The 19927-nt window shown below is 46.2% G+C and overlaps 1 protein-coding gene across 1 annotated transcript in view; it reads right to left on the bottom strand.

The window, feature by feature from the left end:
* Positions 1-19927, bottom strand: part of ARID5B (AT-rich interaction domain 5B) — a 152939-nt gene that overhangs the window by 34129 nt on the left and 98883 nt on the right. The window contains exon 5 of the mRNA XM_083364179.1: positions 5578-5693. Within this exon, the coding sequence (XP_083220305.1) occupies positions 5578-5693 (116 nt within the window). The remainder of the gene's footprint in view (positions 1-5577; positions 5694-19927) is intronic.

A 19927-nucleotide genomic window follows, 5' to 3' on the forward strand; every position in this document is an offset into this window, starting at 1 on the left:
CAGGAAGACCACTCAGATTCCTGGAGCATAAAAATTAAGGTGGTGTTGGCAATAAGCCCATCAGCCTTGAGAAACAAAAAATTCAGGGGGATGATCAAGAATGACATCTTCCCCTGCATCCTGAGGACATGGGATCTAAAAGGTAACCCTCTCCTGTGCGATACTAATAAATGAGGGCATTTGGTATTGGGCCAGATTCTTCATGACAATGGTGACCAAGTTGAGAACAGGCCTACCACATGGATCTCAATGGATCAGACAGCCCTTACCAGCTTTGCGGGTCTCCTCCACTTTCTAAGGACAACAATGCTGGAAAGTAAAGATTTTTTCCCCTGTGTGACTGACGTACAAGGGCCCTGAGCATATTTATACTTGCAAAGTATTTATGGAAATATGAGAAATTTTTTTAAAAAACCAGTTTGGTGTCAGACAAGCTTCTCAACTATAGAAACCTGTAGCTGTGAACATCCCAGGAATATTTGCAAGACTATGTCCTGTCCACTGATAAGCATATCAACTGATTTGGGTGCTCAAAAAACAAAACGGAAAAAGAAAGAAAGAAAGAAAGAAAGAAAGAAAGAAAGAAAGAAAGAAAGAAAGAAAGAAAGAAAGAAAGAAAGAAGAGTAAACGGCAGGATACCATAAATTATTTTATACAAGAAATTTCCATTAAATCAAACTAGTGCATGTCAAGCCTTTATTATGCAGTACAATCTTAAATAAATGACTATTTTAGCTGCCTATTGGTATTAAAAAACCTTGTCAGAAAGGAGAGGGAAGAAAGAGGTACATGATTTGGATTCAGTATAAGAAAAAGCAACACACTCCTATATAAAAGGGACCTTTGAAGACTGCACAAGTTAGCAGGAACATTTTCTTCATATGTCCATGACCAAAGTGGTTTTTCCATAAATAAAATATTTGGTATAAATGTCTTGTGGTGAGGCATGAATTAGTTCTGTTAAAATCTGGTGAGAGACCATCTATTTTATTGTGGGCTTAAAGTATAGTTTAAAAAGCTGCCGTTGGGAAAATGGATTTGTTTATGGGTCTTTTAAGAGGAAATTTCCAGCATTTGTGCTGAAGGGAAAAACTGATGTGGCCATACAGCAAAAGGTGTTTAAAACTTGGGGAGTCTCTTGGGACTTATATTACTTCAAGGGAAACTTTGGTTCCCAATTTCACTGAGTGTCAAACGATCTGTGGCCATCAGCTTCATCCCTTGAATGTGAAGCCATGTCATCTCGTGCTGAGAGAGAAAATTAGAGCCAAAATGAATTGACCATTTCTATTAATCAAAGGCTGGGACAAAGTAGAACAATCCATGAGAGGGGCCAGTTTTGAATTTAGCAAGGCATTGGGGGTGGGGGGAGCTCTTTATGCAAAGGGAGGGGGGCATTGGGATGGGCAAACTGATGTCCATCTTTTCAGCATGAAAGGGTTGATATATACGCTATTAATTAACATCATAATTAGATTTTCTTTTGACAGATGAAAAAGAAGAAGCGCTTCAAACTCCTTGATGAAATTCCGAGGAGTCATTTTCCTTGTGAAATAAATTTAGCCTTTCTTTCCTCTTTTAAGAAACTTCAGTCATATTACTGGCATCATACTGCTTGCGTGTTTTGTATTACAGCCCCAACTGCAGCTGAGAATGGGTCTCAGGCACCCAAAGCTTTTTGTTTGGTTTTGTGAGCAAAACAAATTCTTAGAAGAGTGGGAGCATGTTAGCAGGACAGAAACATATCAGTTACGCTGTTTATTTCTTGGACTTACATGCTGCTTTATTTGCTGCCAACTGTAAGTGGATTATGCAGTCTATAACTCAGATTAAACAACACAATAATAATCAACATAACCTACAGTGACAGCAAGAGAGGACAACCTCATCAAGTAGCCTGAGGCCTCCTGAAGCAGCTACATTTCCTAAACTTCCTAAACTGGTTTTCCTAAACTTTAGGAGGGTTGTGGCCAGTTGTAGAGAACAGGACTGCCAAGCGGGCTTCTTGGTCCCTGATGTTACCTTTGCCTGAGGGAAGCAATGTGGATACTCCTTGTATCTTTACTGAACAGGCAAATATAACTGAGAACAGGTGGGCAAACAGAAGTTTGAAGGCAACCGCCATGAATTACGTCCACAAACGAAGCAGCCATCCACACAGCTCTCAAAGCAGAGCGATTACATGGGAATCAGAGGTGTGTCCATAACTATTTCAGCTATCACATTCTGGACCTCCTGCGGCTTCCAAGTGGTGGCAAGGGCATGAAGAAGACATTGCAATAGTCCAGGTGAGAGATGACCAAGGGATGAGTGACTGTGAGTAAAATTTCCTAATCCAGGAAGGGTCATAGCTGGCACATTATACAAGGCCCTCTTAACTACATTGGGTTGAAGATGCCTGATCTGTGTTGATGGGTGATCTCCCCATGGCTTCATGTAGATACTAAATCAGAATGGAGGAGCATGCAGGCCTAGAACTCAATTTCCTCCCTCAATGACCAGAACTGACCCTGTAGTAGGAGAACAACTGCAAAAGCAGCATCTCCGGTCTCAACCCTCGGAGACGATCCAGAGGGATAGCACAGTGGGGGCTGTTCAAAGTCAGTGATAGACCAAGCAACGCTGGGGGCTTGCTCACCCCCACCTTGGTCTCACCAAAGGCAGCCACATGTGGAATCTGGGTAGACCTGGTGCTGTACCCTGGACAGATTGAAACAAATTCAGATAAGCTGTTTCCTCTAGTTGTGGACCCAATTTATGACCAAATTGCTGATCTAGAATGGGATGCATGTGATCCCTTCAAAGCTGTTGCCAACAGAAATCTTCCTAACTAAGGCAGGCTAATGGATTGCATAAATTATTTATTCATTTTGTTTGAACTGGTCCACTATGTTATTGACCAGGTTGGGAATGTAACTAAAGTATATTTTCATGTTTTGCCCTAAGCCAAGGGTAGGCAACCTCGGCTCTTTTATGACTCATGGACTTCAACTCCCAGAATTCCTGAGTCAGCTGGCTCAGGAATTCTGGGAGTTGAAGTCCATGAGTCATAAAAGAGCCGAGGTTGCCTACCCCTGCCCTAAGCCCTCCAAAATAAACCTCCGAGCAAAAGTTATTAATTGGCTTCTGAGAAAATGTCTGAAGACACCTGAGATGGAGCGAGAGAGCAACTCTTCAACCGATGATTGCATTTATCTCCAGTCTTGCACACAGCCTTTGCAGACAGGCTCAAAAGAGGAGAAAGGATGTGCAAAAGCAGACAAAACACTGCATTAAACAATTGTTGTTGTTAGTTGCAAAGTCGTGTCCGACCCATGGTGACCCCATGGACAACGTTCCTCCAGGCCTTCCTGTCCTCTACCATCTTCTGGAGTCCATTTAAGCTCACGCCTCCTGCTTCAGTGACTCCATCCAGCCACCTCATTCTCTGTCGTCCCCTTCTTCTATTGCCCTCAACCTTTCCCATCATTAGGCTCTTATCCCGTGAGTCCTTCCTTCTCATTAGGTGGCCAAAGTATTTGAGTTTTAGCTTTAGGATCTGGCCTTCTAAAGAGCAGTCAGGGTTGTTCTCCTCTAGGACTGACCGGGTTGAGCACCTTGCAGTCCAAGGGACTTGCAGGAGTCTACTCCAGCACCATAGTTCCAAGGCCTCAATTTGTTCTCCAATTGTTTTCAATCATCCGCTGACATGCTATTAACATGCAAAGGACATATAATCCTATAGGGTGACTCACTGCTTACCACTAATACTAGGCAGACCACGATCTACGCAAAGTGGGCCACAAAGGAAGAGCACCTTCTGGCCAACTGCAGGAGGTCCCACACATTTTGTGGAGTTCAGACCTCAACCACCACATTTTCCACCAGTATCTCTGAACCATCAGGACACCTGTCAATCTTATTTACAAACTAATAGCCCCTGTGTACATAATAGGCCACACAACTGAACTGTGAATTCAAAATTAAAAAGTCTTACATAGTTTAATGTTAGGGTGAAAACTATTGCTAGCATCCATGAAATAGGAAGCAGACAATCATAATAATTTAAATAACACACAAAAAATGTAATACAGGTAGTCCTCAACCTATGACCACAGTTGAACCCAACATTTATGTTTTTAAGTGAGAAATTTGCTAAGTGAGTTTTGGCCCATTTTGTGACTTTTCTTGCCACATTTGTTAAGTGAATCACTGCAGTTAAATTAGTAACACAGTTGTATCTGGCTTCCCCACTGATTTTGTTTGTCAGAAGGGGATCACATGACCCTGGGACACTGCAACCGTTGTAAATGTGAGTCAGTAGTCAAGTATCTGAATGTAAATCACATGACCATGGGGATGCTGCAACGGTCACAAGTCTGAAAAATGGCCATAAGTCATTTTTTTCAGTGCCGTTGTAACTTTGGATGGTTACTAAATGAACTGTTGTAAGTTGAGGACTACCTGTACTGTCATCTGACTTCTTGGAGCCTCGATTCGGCTAAAAAAAAATCAAAAATCAAATGGGAATTCTTCTCTCACAGACCTCCACCTGTAAGTACAGAGCTTGGCCCATCATTTGGCTCAGAGAAGGAGGCCTTTTTTTGGAACTGCAAGAAGCAGTTTGACCGAGCTTCCTACTTCCTATTGCGGAGAACTCACCATTTCCCATTTTTCCATGGCCGGGAGATGAAAAAGCACGAAGCAGGGGTAGAAAAACTTCTCATCTTTCGGAGGCCTTTGCTCCACATTAGAACCATCTAATTTATGGCATGAAAGATTCCTAAAGATTTAAATAATCCAGCATACTGAAAAACTTTGGAAGAATCTTCAGGGGTGTTGCCATTTCTTGAAACTTCAGCTATGAACTTCTGGAAATAGCCAAGGTCCAGGGAATTAAGTTTACACTACCAACCAAAACCTCTTGTTGCCGATGGTTAAGAGGGAAGGGGTGGTCTGTCACAGAAGCAGTTTATATGGAAAAGACCCAAACTCGTGGGCCGAGGATGCTGCGCCCTGCAGCGGGAACAGGGGCGACTGAATTAGGATGGTGCCTCTCTGGCTACAGTCTCATTTTCAGTCTCCAAAGACTGCTCTTGCAACTAGCCCAAGGAGTGAACCAGACTCACCTTTTGTTCACAATTACAAACCTACACCCTGCCCCCCGCCCCCCAATTCCAACCATCCTTCAAGATAAGCTTAAATCCTGGACAGGTCCATGTGGTTCCCTTGCAACGGTGGGTAGGAGCCTGCCCACCATCTTCCTCTGGTCCGTTTCTCCCCCTCCCCTTCTAACTTCCATGATGGGACCCTGCCCCATCTACTCAGCAGTTGGACCCACTTAGCTCTGACTTCAGGTAAGGCCACTGGCTGCCACGGCCCCTCCAGAAGGAGGCTGTGAAAGTTACCCAAAGGAGATGGGACCATTTCGGCTCCCCAGAACCTGCATCGTAGGGCTGACTCTTCAGGGCTGCCCTTTGGGGAACAGCCCCAGCATCTTTCCCAGAACCCTCTCCTCCCCCTGAAATGCTGCCCTGAAAAAGGAGAGCAAAACTCATCTGGACAAGAAATTTGGGGAAGGTGCTGAAGCTCCTTACCTTGGCCACCGTTTTGCCTTCACAATTATTCTGGGAATCTTTATTGACACTGAACGAATCTCTTCTCGGTGGGTTGCAGGACTTTTTCTTCCGTGGCCGTCCTTTGAGGTTAGGAGCTGAAAACAAACAGGCGACAGTTCAACCCAATTCCTTACGCGAGGGTAATAAAAGTTAATCTCCTCCACGAGCTGCCAGCAGCAGCGACGGATCTTCCCTGAAAGAACTCTCCAAAGTTGGGCTGTTTCTAGGTCACATGTTCCTGTGGCCATCCCCCCCGCCCCCTCCCGCCCGCCGTGACTTGGAGTGCCTTCACAGCATCACAGCCATCAAACAAAGCCTGTCTGCATTGCTGTTATTTTGGCACAATGGGGCTTGGATGGAGTTGTTAGCGAGAAATGACCTATATTACATTTGCTCCTGGCTCATCTAGTGCTGTTTACATTTGAAAATGCTAAAGATAACCACAAAGTGCCTTTTGCAGAGCTAGGAGGAAGCAGCAGATACATGGCTGCTCCTTGTGGGCATGCACTTAGCAGAATAACAGAATGACAGAGTTGGAAGGGACCTTGGAGGTCTTCTAGTCCAACCCCCTGCACAAGAAGCAGGAGACCCTATACTATTTCAGACAAGTGGCTGTCCAGTCTCTTCTTAAAAGCCTTCAGTGATGGAGCACCCCAACTTCTGAAGGCAAGCTGTTCCACTGGTTAATTGTCCTCACTGTTAGGAAATTTCTTAGTTCTAGTTTGCTTCTCTCCTTGATTGGTTTCCATCTGTTGTTTCTTGTCCTGCCCTCTGGTGCTTTGGAAAATAGGCTGATCCCCTCTTTTTTGTGGCAGCCCTTCAAATATTGGAACGCTGCTATCATGTCACCCCTAGTCCTTTTCACTAGACTGGCCATCCGGTGGTGACCTGTAACTTTCTTTTCTGGCCAGGAAGCAGGGAGAGGACCACAGTCACTGAGGGATCCCTGTATCCTCAACCATTGAAATGAAACTATCCTTTGCCAAATTGGTGCTTAACGCAGGGCTTTTATTTACAGTGCCCAGAAACTCCAGATTTACAGAAAATCAAACCATTTTGAGTCATGTTTTGAAAACTCACGTATATATGTATAGGTCACTCCCTTTTCTGCCCACAAGCATTTCTTGATGATGATGAGAGAAAAAAACAACAATGGGGCAAGGAAGGGTGTTGTTTTCGTATGGAAAATGAGCTCCATAAATTCACCCTTGAAATTTCAACAACCTTCAGCGGTGAGAAAACAATCATCACTTGGTGATTGACAACTTGAGTCTCTCTTTCTTTGAGAGTAACCATTGTTTTCATTACTTCTAGGGATGATTATAACATGTCAGAAATCTAAACACCACAAACCTCTTGAGTGCCTTTTAATTGTTTCTAATCTTACATTTGTCACACAAGAGGTTTTAGGACATTCTACATTTTAATTAGTTCTCTGAAGCAAGGCTGTGCTAATTTGATCCTGATGCTCTGAAACGAGAGTTTCCTGGGAGGGTGGAAAGACAGCCATTGCCAGCTTCTTCCCCACCTGTTTCCTCCAAACACACCCACAGCCCCTGCGTCAGAACTGTCGTCGGCCAGAAGACCTAGGTGGTCGTGCGAGCGGACGGGGCTGGCACGCAAGAGAGGCAAAGCACCAGCCAGCCAGCGAGCAAGCAAGGAAGGCAGGAGAAGGAACAGTAGTTACCATCCCAGATGGCAAACATCTGCCTGATTTATCTTTGACTGCTGGGCGCTGCAGCATGTGGCTGAGCACCGCACAACCAGTGGTGGGATTCAGCCGGTTCGCACCACTTTCGGCAGAACCGGTAGCTAATTTTTTTGTTGCCCAGGCCCAAAATGGACTTCCGGAAGCGGCATCCACACAGAGAACCGGTTGTTCACCTATTTGAATCCCACCACTGCGCACAACCCCCTCAGGAAGCCTCCCCTGTTGCCTGTCTGTTTTGCTCCCTCAGGGCTGCCCCTGGCCCTGCTGGCTGCTCCCTTGCTCGCAGAAAGTCCAGTGAAGGCAGCCGAGGGAGGGATGTGCAGCCAGGCTGCAGCTCTCTGGCTGCTGACCCACGGCCAAGGAGCCTGTTCCCTCCTTTGCCAATGTAGCTCATGACTGCATTGTGATTGGTCCGCTGCACTGACCTCCTCGCCTGGGCACACAGAGGTCCTCCGAAGAGGAAGGAAGGAGGAAGAAGAGGAGGACAAGGAAGCCTCGGTGCTATTTCTCTGCAAAGAGAGGGCCTCAGCTCCAAGGGCAACTCTGGGTTCATTGACTTAAATCAGACATGTCAAACACAAGGCCCGGGGGCCGGATCCATCCCGCGAAGTAGTTTCATGCGGCCCGTGAAGCCATCCTGGAAACAGTGAGGGAACGGCCCCCAATGCCTTGGCCCTGGCCCAGAGACCCTCCTCCTGCCAGAGACCCTCAGATCTGTCCCACTCCTGCCCAGGCCCCCATAGGCACCCTTGATGCGAACGATGTAGACCTGGCCATGCCCACCCAGTAGGCCATATGCACTCTAGCCACGCCCACCCAGTAGGCCACACCCACCCTGGCCACACCCACCCGGCCCCCTGAGGGCAACCGCAATGCTGATGCGGCCCTCAATGAAATTGAGTTTGACACCCCTGACTTAAAACATCCGGCTGGCCTTGCAAAAGGGGGACAAATTCCGGTTGAGCAAAACCCCCGGGAGATGCTTGGATGGCAGATCTAGATTCCTTTGTGGCCAAGAAGCAAAAGGACACCCCTTCTGAGGGGGCCACGATGAAGCAGGGCTGGTTCCCAGCAAGGAATTTTGGGAAAAGAGTTAAAAACTTAAACGGAGCAATGGAGCCTGTCTGGCCTGGAGGGAAAACACACACCAGCCCCCCTCTTACTTTTCATCTTTAAATTTCAGCAAACAATGCCCCCCCCCCAAAAAAATTAAGCAGCAAGAAAATGTCACTTCCCTAAAAAGCAGAAAAGTTTTGTGTACCAACGGCAGTAACGCACAACTTCTTTTTGAGGAATTTGGAGGGAAAGGACTTCTCTAGAAATTTCATACTCCAGGTATGACATAATGCAATTTTAAATTGCACCATATTTGATGTATAATTAAAAAAATGAATCATCCAGGACTGTGGAGTTTCACTGACTAGCAAAAGACAGGCTGACGTTAAAGCAGCATTTCCATTCCCTAAGCGGCTGCGCATGTTTACTTATTGCTTCTAAGTGACTAACACTTCCCTCGGCTAGAAAAATAAATCATTGATAAGAAAATATTTATAGTTTCATCTATTTATAGCATTCATAGTGAAACTCTTTCACAAAAATATTTGAGAGTGGCCCACGTCTTGCCAAAGACATTTGCAGTGGAAGCATTCAGGATGAAGAATATTTTCTATTTTCTTAAACTCTTTTTCTAAGAATAATAATAAAATAGATAAAATAAAATAAAATATAAAATAAAAATGACAGGTGAACATTGTGCTAACATACACCGATGTTGTTTTCTTTTCTTTTAATCACTTACATCAGTTCAGCCAGATTATCTCCAGATTATCTCAAAAAAAAGTGCAAACTGAAAAAAGCGTTTAAGAAGTAATAGCATCTGATCAGAGAAGCAAAAAAGTTGCCAGATGTGGCACCTGCAGGGACCTCTGAAGGATCCCACTTAACTTTGGGTTATGGAGAGTGTTGTATAGGTAGATTAGCAGGGGAGTGGTTTCCCACCGGTGGGAAATCCACGAGCCTGGGTTGGGTGTTGTTTTCGTGGCGGGAGATTCCTGGCTGGGTGTTGGCTAGCGTCCAGCGACTGCTGGACTTATATTGAGCCACCTGGACGGGGATCCCCAGTTGACTCCACGTGTACTAATAAACATCACTGTTACAATACCTTGCTGTACGCGTCGTCGATCTGGACATAACAGAGAGTGAATGCCCTGGGAGAAGAGCTGGATTACAAGGGATCCCCAAACCTGAAAGTCGGTGATCCCTTGTTTCACTGGCCTGCAAAGCTTTCCATTTTTTATTTTGCAGTCACCACCACCACCATCATCATGCCAGATCAATCCACTGCAGAAAGATCGCCTCTTCCCTGAAGAGGATGGATCAGAATCTACCATGGTGGTCCGATATGGGTTATTAGATTATTATTTTTTTGAGGCTGAGCAGGGAGGAACTAATAAAAGTCATCCAGCTGGCTTCTTTCCTAAGAGAGGATTGCAACCTGCTTCTCTCTCTCCGAGTCCAAAACCTTTCCCTTCACTTCCCGGGCTCTCATGTATGTATCCATGTCAACATAGTAAATAATTTTACTATTCTTCAACTTCTTTAGGATCAATGAATATAGGCATCCTCTTCCCCTCTCTTCATCTCGTAAAGACTGTGACCTACGGTATGTTCTATTATCTCTAGTTTTTCTCTTCTTTTACCAGTCAAACTGGAGCAACTATATAGCAAGAACGTACCTGTCTTTGCAGAGGTCACACCATTTCCAAGACAGCCCTTAATGCTGCACATAATTGCTCACAAATGAACCAAAGTCTTCCTAGGTAGATGTGTCCTGAGGGGGCCATAACAAGCCCCCTTGTTTCAGAGCCTGTCTTTACTAATACAAGCACACTCACTCATTCTATCATTATAGACCAGACATGTCAAACACAAGGCCCGGGGGCCGGATCCGACCCGCAAAGTGGTTTCATGTGGCCTGTGAAGCCATCCTGGAAACAGTGAGGGAATGGCCACTGCTGCCTTGGCCCCAGCCCAGGCCAGCCAGGAGCCAATGTACAATTTCGTGGTGGTCATCTATGCTGAAATACATCCAGTCTTAGCTCCACAAGGCCGTCTGGAAACAGCGAGGGACCAGCCCCTGCCGCATCGGCCCTGCCACCTGGGAACGCGCTGGGGAGGTATCACCCTTCGTGAGGAATGAAGAAATGCACCATCGCTTGGAAGTGGCCAGCACATGGCTCTGCCTACTTCGGGCAGGCTAGGGGCTGGGCAGCATTGCGCTTCTCTTCAGATTCATGCCACCCAGCTCAGCCTCTTGGCACTGTGAGGAGAGCACCCTGCTGCCTGCTGAAACTGGGCAGGCTGGGGGCTGTGTGGCATTGCGCTTCTCTTTGGATTTGCTCTGCTTGGCTTAGCCTCTTGGCACTGTGAGGAGAGTGCCCCGCTGCCTGCCAAAACCAGCGAGGGTGAGGGTTGTGTGGCATCGCGCTTCTCTTTGGATTTGCTCTGCCTGGCTCAGCCCCTTGGTGCTGTGAGAAAGCACCCCCGCTGCCTGCTGAAACCAGGCAGGCTGGGGGGTGGGCAGCATTGCACAGGTACTCTCATGCTGCTCATGGCATCCCCTCCCCCAGAGCCCACCAAGCCGGATATGTGAAGTAGGCGAGGGCCATGTGCTGGCCACTTCCAGGCGATGGTGCATTTCTTCATTCCTCACAAAGGATGACACTTCCCCAGCTGCGTTTCTTGCCTGTTTTTCTCCCTCCCTCATTTTTTCCCACCACTCTGTTCTAAGGAAGGAAGGAAGGAAGGAAGGAAGGAAGGAAGGAAGGAAGGAAGGAAGGAAGGAAGGAAGGAAGGAAGGAAGGAAGGAAGGAAGGAGAGGGAGGGTCTGAGGGAAGTCCTGCCTTAGTCCTTCCCTGCTGCCCTTTCACCATCCCCTTGCCCCCTCCTCCTGGCCTATCCTGGGTGGGTCTCTCATCCTAGTGCTAAGGAAGCTTTGGATACAAAGCCAGGTCTCCTCACATGGAGAGGGAGTGGGCCTCCCTCTTGATTTTGCCCTCCTACCCATCATGAGCAACCTGGCTAAGGAGAGCAAGCACAGTAGCTGGGCGCCCCCTTGGGGAAGTGGGGCTGGGTTCAGTGCCACGGGTGGGCTGGGCATTTGATTTCCGCACCATCATCCAGCCCCCCCCCATGGCCTGAGAGGAACAGTGAGGCTCCTCCAGTGGACCATGCCTTGGCACTTGCCCAGGTCCCATCTCCTTCTGCCAGAGACCCTCAGATCTGTCCCACTCCTGCACCCTTGACGCGAATGATGTAGAGTTGGCCATGCCCACCCAATAGGCCACACCTACCCCAGCCATGCCCACCGAGTAGGCCATGCCCACCCTGGCCACACCAACCCCCAAAGGCAACCACAATGCTGATGCAGCCTTCAATGAAATTGAGCTCGACACCCCTGTTATAGACCAATGCTGAGTCATCAAAATAGGATTCCAATTTATTTTATTTTTATTTATTTTAATTCCATTTATATCCCGCCCTTCTCCGAAGACTCAGGGCGGCTTACAAGCTTAGCAGTAGCCTTCATTCTATGTATATGCCTGCTTATTAGGGCTTTCACACACACACACCCAAGCGGCATTATTACAATGCTCCATGTAAAGTCATTTTTTGGTCTACAGGAGAATTTACTGTGTGAAATGTACTGAATGTGCCTGTTTCTGAATTTTTTGAAAACATCCACTCATCACAACCCCTCTTGTGCACTCACATACAAAAGAAATGTCCAGGAAAGCAGCCTGATCAAAGCCTGCTCTCTACTATGTGCCTAAAACTCTCTTGTGAAAAGGGAGACCACCGTAGGTATTTCCATTTAGCTACCATTTGTGGTGAGAAGGAACCAAGGTTCCGAATCACCTCATTCACATCCGTATCCCTGTGGACAAAAGTTTTAAGTGGATGGTTCAGAGACCAAAATCTATCAGGCTCCTTGGGGACATAATGGGAAGAGGGTCCTGCAGGGGGGGTGGGGGGTGGAAGGAGCTGGACTTCCGTGGAATTGTCACGGGAATGCATGGCCTGTATTTCTTAATCTCTCCGGACAAGTAAAATTGGCCTTTGATCAACACACCAGAACCCCTAGGGCAGGCGTCCAGCTGGCTATGAATCCAGAGAGATTATTCCAAACTCTGCAAAAATTCCCCCAACGGCAAAGCAAACGCAGGAAAGGTCCTATTGAGAGGCAAAGCCCAAAGGGACTGTTGCGGGCCAAAGTGGCACCGGGACAGTCCGCGAGGCAGGAGGTAGCAAGCTCGGAAGTCCTTCCTGCTTGGGCGGCTGAATAGTCCGCAGGGGAGAGCATCGCCACGGTGCAACCTGTCTTGGGAGCTGCCCGGGCCTTGGCGGGCAAGTCCCTTGGAGGGGGGGGAGGCTCAGTTCCAGGGTCGCTGCCCCCCTCCCCATCAGCAGCATCCTTAATTAAGAGCCTTCACAGCAGAAGGAAAAATCTCCGTGCAGGGAAACACAGGAAAAGGCACCACAGATTTCTCCATTCAAGATAGCAGCCTTCATCAAAACCGTCTCGCCGAGTCAGCAGTTCCAGCATGAAAAAATAATAATCTCCAAGCAATAATAAAATGGCTCCTTGCATACCATCCATATTTCTGAAAGGGCGAGGGTTATGTAATATTCCTTGGGGTGGGGTGGGTGGGGGTTGGAGGATCAATCCTGATTTGTAGGGAGCCGGCCAGATTAAGCCAACATGCCATTACGGGCTTTGCTTATTTCCCCATCATTTCTTCCCTTGATCCTACTTAACGATTGCTCTGTTTGCGCGTTGGCAGAGCTGCCGCCGCCGCCGCCGCCGCCGCACCGCGTCCGGCTTCACATTGCCGCATCTCAGCGGCTTTATTGCCTCATGACCGATTGTCAGTTGATTATTATCTAACCGAGAAGGAAGCCAAGAAAAAAAAATCCCATCCCGCCCTTATATGGGCAAAAGCAGCTGTCCTCTCCCACTTTTCGGTATTTCTCCTCCAGCTGGGCGATCGTTCTCTGTCAGCAAAGAGCCGCGTGTCACACGTATATTAAAATGTACAGCAGGCAAAGAAAATCAATCTTTACCGTGTTTGAAACACTTCAGAATGTTATTAAACCAGCCAGATTTGTTCTTCGAAGCAAACCTCTCGGTCGCCCTCTAGCGGTCCACCCCGGCTAAGCCAGGGAGAGGAACTACAACTACACGGAAAATGTTCCCATCCAGTCATTCATTCTTAGAAACGGGTCGGAAAAGGCACCCTCGGGCTTGAAGCCCTTCACCGGGGCGGCTCACTTCTTTACTCCAAACATATATTCTGCTAATAAAGCTTTCCTCAGTTGGGGAGATAAAATTCCTCCTCTGCCGTCCTCTCCTGCAGGTGGATTCTCCAGTGACACCTAACATTCTTGAACGCAAAAGTTCTGTTGAGGAGTCACCCTTGTCTGCCCCATTTTTATTATTGCTATCAGAATAAAAAGAATGATTCTTTTTTAAAAAAATAAGTCCGTGTTCCTGTGAAACAGTACAGAAGAAAAGAACTCAAAGGCCCTCCTATAATCCCATCTCAATCGACACCCACAGGTCTGTCTGATCAAGATGGCTCTGGGGTAGGAAGAAACCGCCTCCGTCGGCCTCCCCTGGCCACAAAATATGATGGAGCACTTGGTGAGCTGAGTCAGACTCTGGTCATAAGCAAGGCGAAGCCATCCATGGGCTCCCCAGAGATCTGGTGCCACGGTCAGATGGAGAACCCACCTGGTCACCAGGACCAACCTCACCAGATTCCTGCCAGAACCCCTTCGGAGGCCGGTCAATGGAAACAGGAAATTTTCAAGCACAAAGAGCTGGTTAGATCTTTTCACAAGATACTGGATCCAAAGGGGGCAATGGGAAAGGACTGGCATGGTGAATCTGGTCCCCCCAGAGGCCTCCTTGTTCCCCAGCACCCCAAAGCAGAAGTGCTTAATGTCTCACCCAGGAAGGAAAGAGTGGCAGGCTAATTTTAAGGATGCAGCTCATTTAAGCAAAGATATCCCAGGGACACGGACGGCCCTTTAACGTCCCTTGTATCGTTCCAACCTAGGCTTCTTTTTACTTTTTTTTAAAAAAAATGCATAAAGGGTGCCTATTATTACATTTACAGGTCACAGTTCAAACTTTTCAAGAGAAATTGCTGCATTTACTTCCTGCAGAAAGTCCATTCTTAAGCCAAAGCAGCTCGGGATGGCCACAGACACAGGATTATGTGGTTCAAGAGAGAATTGGGATCTGTAAAATTCCCTAATATGGGCAAGAAATAAGAGTTTTTGTTTCTGAAAAAGCAGCTAATTTGTCTCTGAAACTGAATAGCATGCACAAAGACCAAGTTCACCCCTGGCGGTGCATAGTTGTTGTTTTTTTTACCTTCCCCCACTTTTCATGTACATTTTTAAAAGCATTTCAATGATCTGAAAACATACATTTATTTTAATTATCAAATTAATTCTTCAAAACAACTTTATTAAAAAGTGACTAGAAGATTTTATCTGAGCCGCCCTAGACCCATCCATGAAGTACAAATAACCTGACATTAAATGAATAGTAAAGGCACATTTGCAGGAGGGGAAGAGCACCCCAAAAGCAGTTTCCATTCCCACCTCAGTAAACATGCCAATCATTTCTTTTGGCTAGCCCAGGGGTAGGCAACCTTGGCTCTTTTATGACTCCTGGACTTCAACTCCCAGAATTCCTGAGCCAGCATGGCTCAGCTTGGAAACCTCTCCCTTTCGCCTCAGCATGGCTGGCTCAGGAATTCTGGGAGTTGAAGTCCAGGAGTCATAAAAGAGTCAAGGTTGCCTACCCCTGGGCTAGATTGATTTGAAGCTGGCCAGTCTTGTTTGCCCTTTGCCCCCCCCCTCCCCCCATGGTCTGTTAACACCATAGGAAGGAGGAGGATGACATCACCCCTCATTTATTTTAAAGTACAGCTTTCGTGGCACAAGTAACAAGTGGCTTCTTCCTGTGGCATTATCAGCACCCCGAAATACGACTTGCTTAAAAGGAAACACATGTTTGCCTGCTCTGTTTCTACCCTTCAGTTGCGTAATTGGTTTTCCGTGCCAGGTTTGCTTTTTTTCTTCTTTGAACCAATTGCCCCAGCTAATTATTCTACCTATATTTATACCTGCATTATTTCAATATCTATCTTCTTAATGAAGAGAACGTAAAGGTCATCTGTGTCATTTACTGAAGTAGGTCTGCAATGCCGGGAACTCTAATCAGAAAAGGGGGTTCTCTTAAGTTTAGGTGATCCTTATGCCGCAGGCACACGTATCAGGAAAACGAATGGAGGTGATGTGAATTGTTTCTACGAGCACAACCTGTGATTGACCCAGAACTGACTCAGATCCATCCCAGGGATGGCAGCTCAGGGCCGGCTCTGGCATCAGGAAGGATGAAGCCAATTGGCGGGAGGGTATATAAAAGGGTAGGATGGCAACAAGAAGGCCACACTGGAGTTCCTACCCTGCAGATACCATCTGCCCACATTTCATCTGACTGCAAATGTCTAATGATACGTATTAAGCCTGCAGATCTCCTCTTAGTCCATTCCTGATCTGTCCTATTTCTACCTTAAGGAAAGGTTCTCGCTTGTCTCCATCCCACATTTGTTTTAAGAATGTCATTTCCTAAGGCTTGTTTGTTGGTGCTACACTGTTGTTAGGTACCTAGTCCTCTTTATAGATTGTAAACATTTTGTGAGCAAGGTAAGCCTGTCCAAAAAAGGCAGGTGATACATTTTCAGCCCCTACATCCTTCTGAAAGTCCCAGTACTTCCTGAGTAAGTGAGCAAAACCCCAGCTGCATTTAGTCTTAAGAAACCATCTGAATTCTGAGCTAACATCTGCAGAACATGCTGGCTTATAATACCGTCATTTCCATCCCTGTCCTATAAAGTAGGAAGTAAAAAAAATTCAGGGCGCGATTTATCCCCCTCTGCCAATCGATACAGTGCTTTTATCAAAGGGATTGACCTGCAACTTTAAAGGTACTGCCATATAACATTTTAGAACATTTATAAATAATGCTTTTATCCTAATTGCAAAATAATACTCTGCAATGAAAACAGGCATAGAGTGCTTTTATAGGTAATGATTTAAAATGTCATTATTTTTTTTTAACTGCCCGCATCCCTCGCTCACTCCTTTCCTCCCTGAGAAGCGTTCAGAGTTCAGGACTAGATTTCATCTTTCTGAGCTCTTTGGGGCCTCCCTGCAGACGGGCTTTGTTTATAAAACCTGAGTTAAATACGTTCCTGTGTTGTAGCTGCGCTGCAACTGCACCAACAATGGAAACAACAACGGAACTGACAAAGCAGCCGACAATTCTCCAGTCCTAGGACTAGGTCTCAGTGCCATGCGCTGGAAACCTTCTGCTGCGACTCATTTTCTGTTTAATTTGGCTGAAATCCCAGCTCGTCCCGTGCTTTGCCACACTAATTTTATAATAATAAACTGTTTCACAATCTTTATGCGGTCATGCAAATAAAGGGGTTGCAGAAGACATTTTCACTTGATTATCTTCTCAGCAAAAGGCATTGTATGGAAATTAAAAATGTAACTTAATGAATCTGTGAACAAAATAAAATAAACATCCTGGGATACATGAGAATATCTTTTTCTTAAAGAGAACATTTTTCTTAAAATAGCCTATTCATGATCATTAATCATGCCTGCCAGAGTCTCGCCTTCTCACCCTCACCCAGTCCTGCTGTTGACTTCATTATAGGCGGCCTCAAAATTCATTTTTAAAATAGCTTTTTTTCCTCATACTGGGGGCTCAGTTTTCAAGGAGGACCACCTCACTTCCCTGCTGGTAAAAGACACTTGCTTTTAGAAAGACTTCTTGTAGGCTGCTATTTTTTTTTAAAGAATGCTTTGTTTGTTTTTTAATATTTGAATTTCTTCGTATTGCTGTCCCGCTAAGGTCCTGCAGCTATTTCTGGAATGTAATCTTTACCACTGGAATTAGATTGAAAGTGGGCTGCATGTTTGCAATAGTTAAATAATTGATTTTGTTGCAAACCTTTGTGAACTCAGCCAAAGAAAGGATTACATTTCAGAAACATGATTTTGATTCTAGTCAATTGTACTGTCCAACCGGAAGGCAGGATAATCCCAGACAAGACAAAACCAGTGGAACAGGACAGATTTATAATAAATTGCTTTTCAAATTTCCCAAATGTTTAAAGTGTTAGTGATATTTAGGGGAAGGAATGCTGATTATTTCAACTGTGTTTGATCCAAATGCAGGTTATGCCTCTCTGAAATCCCCACCCCTTAATTGCAATGAGCATGCTCAAATCGCCCAGGTACAGGAAGGTGGGTCTCCCGCTTCATCACATGAGGATGGAATGACAAAAGGATGGCAAGAATTTTGTGCCCCAGAGTGACTTTCAGATTGAACGTCCCAACATCTGACTCCAGGAAACTGACAAAGCTGAAGCTCCAAGCCTGAAGCCGTCAGGTGCTTTCTCCAATAGAATCTGCTGGAGCAGCCATGATAACATGCCATGGTCTACACCAGGGGTCTTCAAACTTGGCCCTTTGATGACTTGTGGACTTCAACTCCCAGAATCCCTCAGCCAGCGTGCCTGGCTGAGGAATTCTGGGAGTTGAAGTCCACAAGTCATCAAAGGGCCAAGTTTGAAAACTCCTGGTCTACACCCATGTTCCCCAATTTCCGAGAGTTGAATTTCAAGCCCCTTAAAGTTGCCAAGCTGGGAAATGGTGGCCTGCACAATGATTAACCCTATGCAGTGGCAAGTCTTAAAACATGGTTTCAACAGTAGCTGCTCCTTGGAGGGTTTGTTTGTGAGGCACTAAAGCTGAATTGGATCAAATATAACAGCTGGATGAGGCCATCTGAATGACATTGAGGGGTGTGGTCCATCCACAGTGGAAGGTAGAGAGACTTTTCTTTGCCCTGCAGGGGTCTGTCTTATGTGTGAATGGGCGGGTGGATGGCCAGGGAGGGAGAGGGAGAGGGAGGGAGGGAGGGAGAGAGAGAGAGAGAGAGAGAGAGATATGGAGATGTCTGGATCACCACAAAATATTTCTTTCCTTCCTTCCTTCCTTCCTTCCTTCCTTCCTTCCTTCCTTCCTTCCTTCCTTCCTTCCTTCCTTCCTTCCTTCCCTCCCTCCCTCCCTCCCGTACAAAGTGAATATTAGAGAAGTGATTTTCATAAACGGCAGAAGAATAAATATTTTTTAAAGTAATGGTTAAATCTGCACTCTTTTGCTAGCTTAATCTTGGTCAGCAACCATCAGCGGAAGGACATAGCAACGGCTGAGTTAAAACCTGTGCTGGTGACAACCTGCACATCCAGAGGGGAACTGATGCTTTCCCTTTCTCTTCTCTGGAAAGATAATAATCTACTGTATGTGATGGCAGATGCCGCATCACAGGGCTTCCCAATAAAATCTGAAAAGCATGAATTCGCTGGGCTGGGCGGGGCTGGGGGCTGGGCCCTAAAAGGCAGAGCCGGTTCTCCTTGCAAGTGAGGAGGGTCTTGATCCAAAAGCTCCTGGGGGGACCTTCCTGTCTCCTGCAGGAACCATCTGATGAAGCCCCCTCGACTCACCTGCCGATACAGCTGACATCTGTGGTTCAGTCATCTCAGCTGCTTAGGCTCTGCAGCCAGCAACTGGATGGTTGCTAGGCAACTATTGTTGAATACATGCATAAGACATTAATTGTCTAAGCACTTTTTGAAAAAAGCAGAGAGAGAGAGAGAGAGAAATCTTCAAAGTGGAGGCTACTGTCATATCTAAAATTGGGCATGTTCTTTATCGCCATCTCTCCAAGTTGGTGTGCAGTGTGTTTGTGTCAAAGGGTGAAATGAGTCACAAATTACTCAGACATCAATCCCAAAATTATCAGTAGCCTCATCTCTTGCAATGACTCATTTAAAGAATTTTATGTCTTCTTAATCTTCTGCTCTTCATTATCCTGTGTGTCATTTTGCTTGACATGGAGTTGTCTTATATTAGTTTGTATCATGAGGCTACACAAGTGACACTTGCGACTTAGTATTTCAACCCGTTTAGAACGTCTGTCTCCCCATAATGGAATCAGCAAAAATTTGTGTTTATGTCACTTCACAGGGATGGCACAACCCCACAAACCAAACACTCTGGGATACCAAACACTCTGGGACCTTGGATCCCCAAGTGCCAATTCCCCCCTTTGGCCTTTCCCGGGATTCCAGGCTCAGGAACAAATGACCAAGACAGCAAACAGGGCCTTCCATAAACTGATGCAAACTTCGCTAAATAAATGCAGGATCTAGATCCAGGGAACCATCAATGACCGAACTCGCACAGTTGTGATGAAAGCTCATACTAGAAACCCACTCTTGGAAATACAGCATCTACCTTGCCCGGTTGCTCTTGTGAAGGCTGGATCCTCTTTCTCGAGAAAGGCAGGATCAAGGGGGCTCAGTCTAGGGAGCAGCAGAAGGGTGCTGCTGATGCCAAGCCATTGGCTGCAATAACATCAGGAAGCCTTTCCTTGCCTGAAGGAGATGCTGAGGAGTCTGT

Source organism: Vipera ursinii (genome assembly GCF_947247035.1).
Source record: "Vipera ursinii genome assembly, chromosome: 5".
Classification (NCBI taxonomy): domain Eukaryota; kingdom Metazoa; phylum Chordata; class Lepidosauria; order Squamata; family Viperidae; genus Vipera; species Vipera ursinii.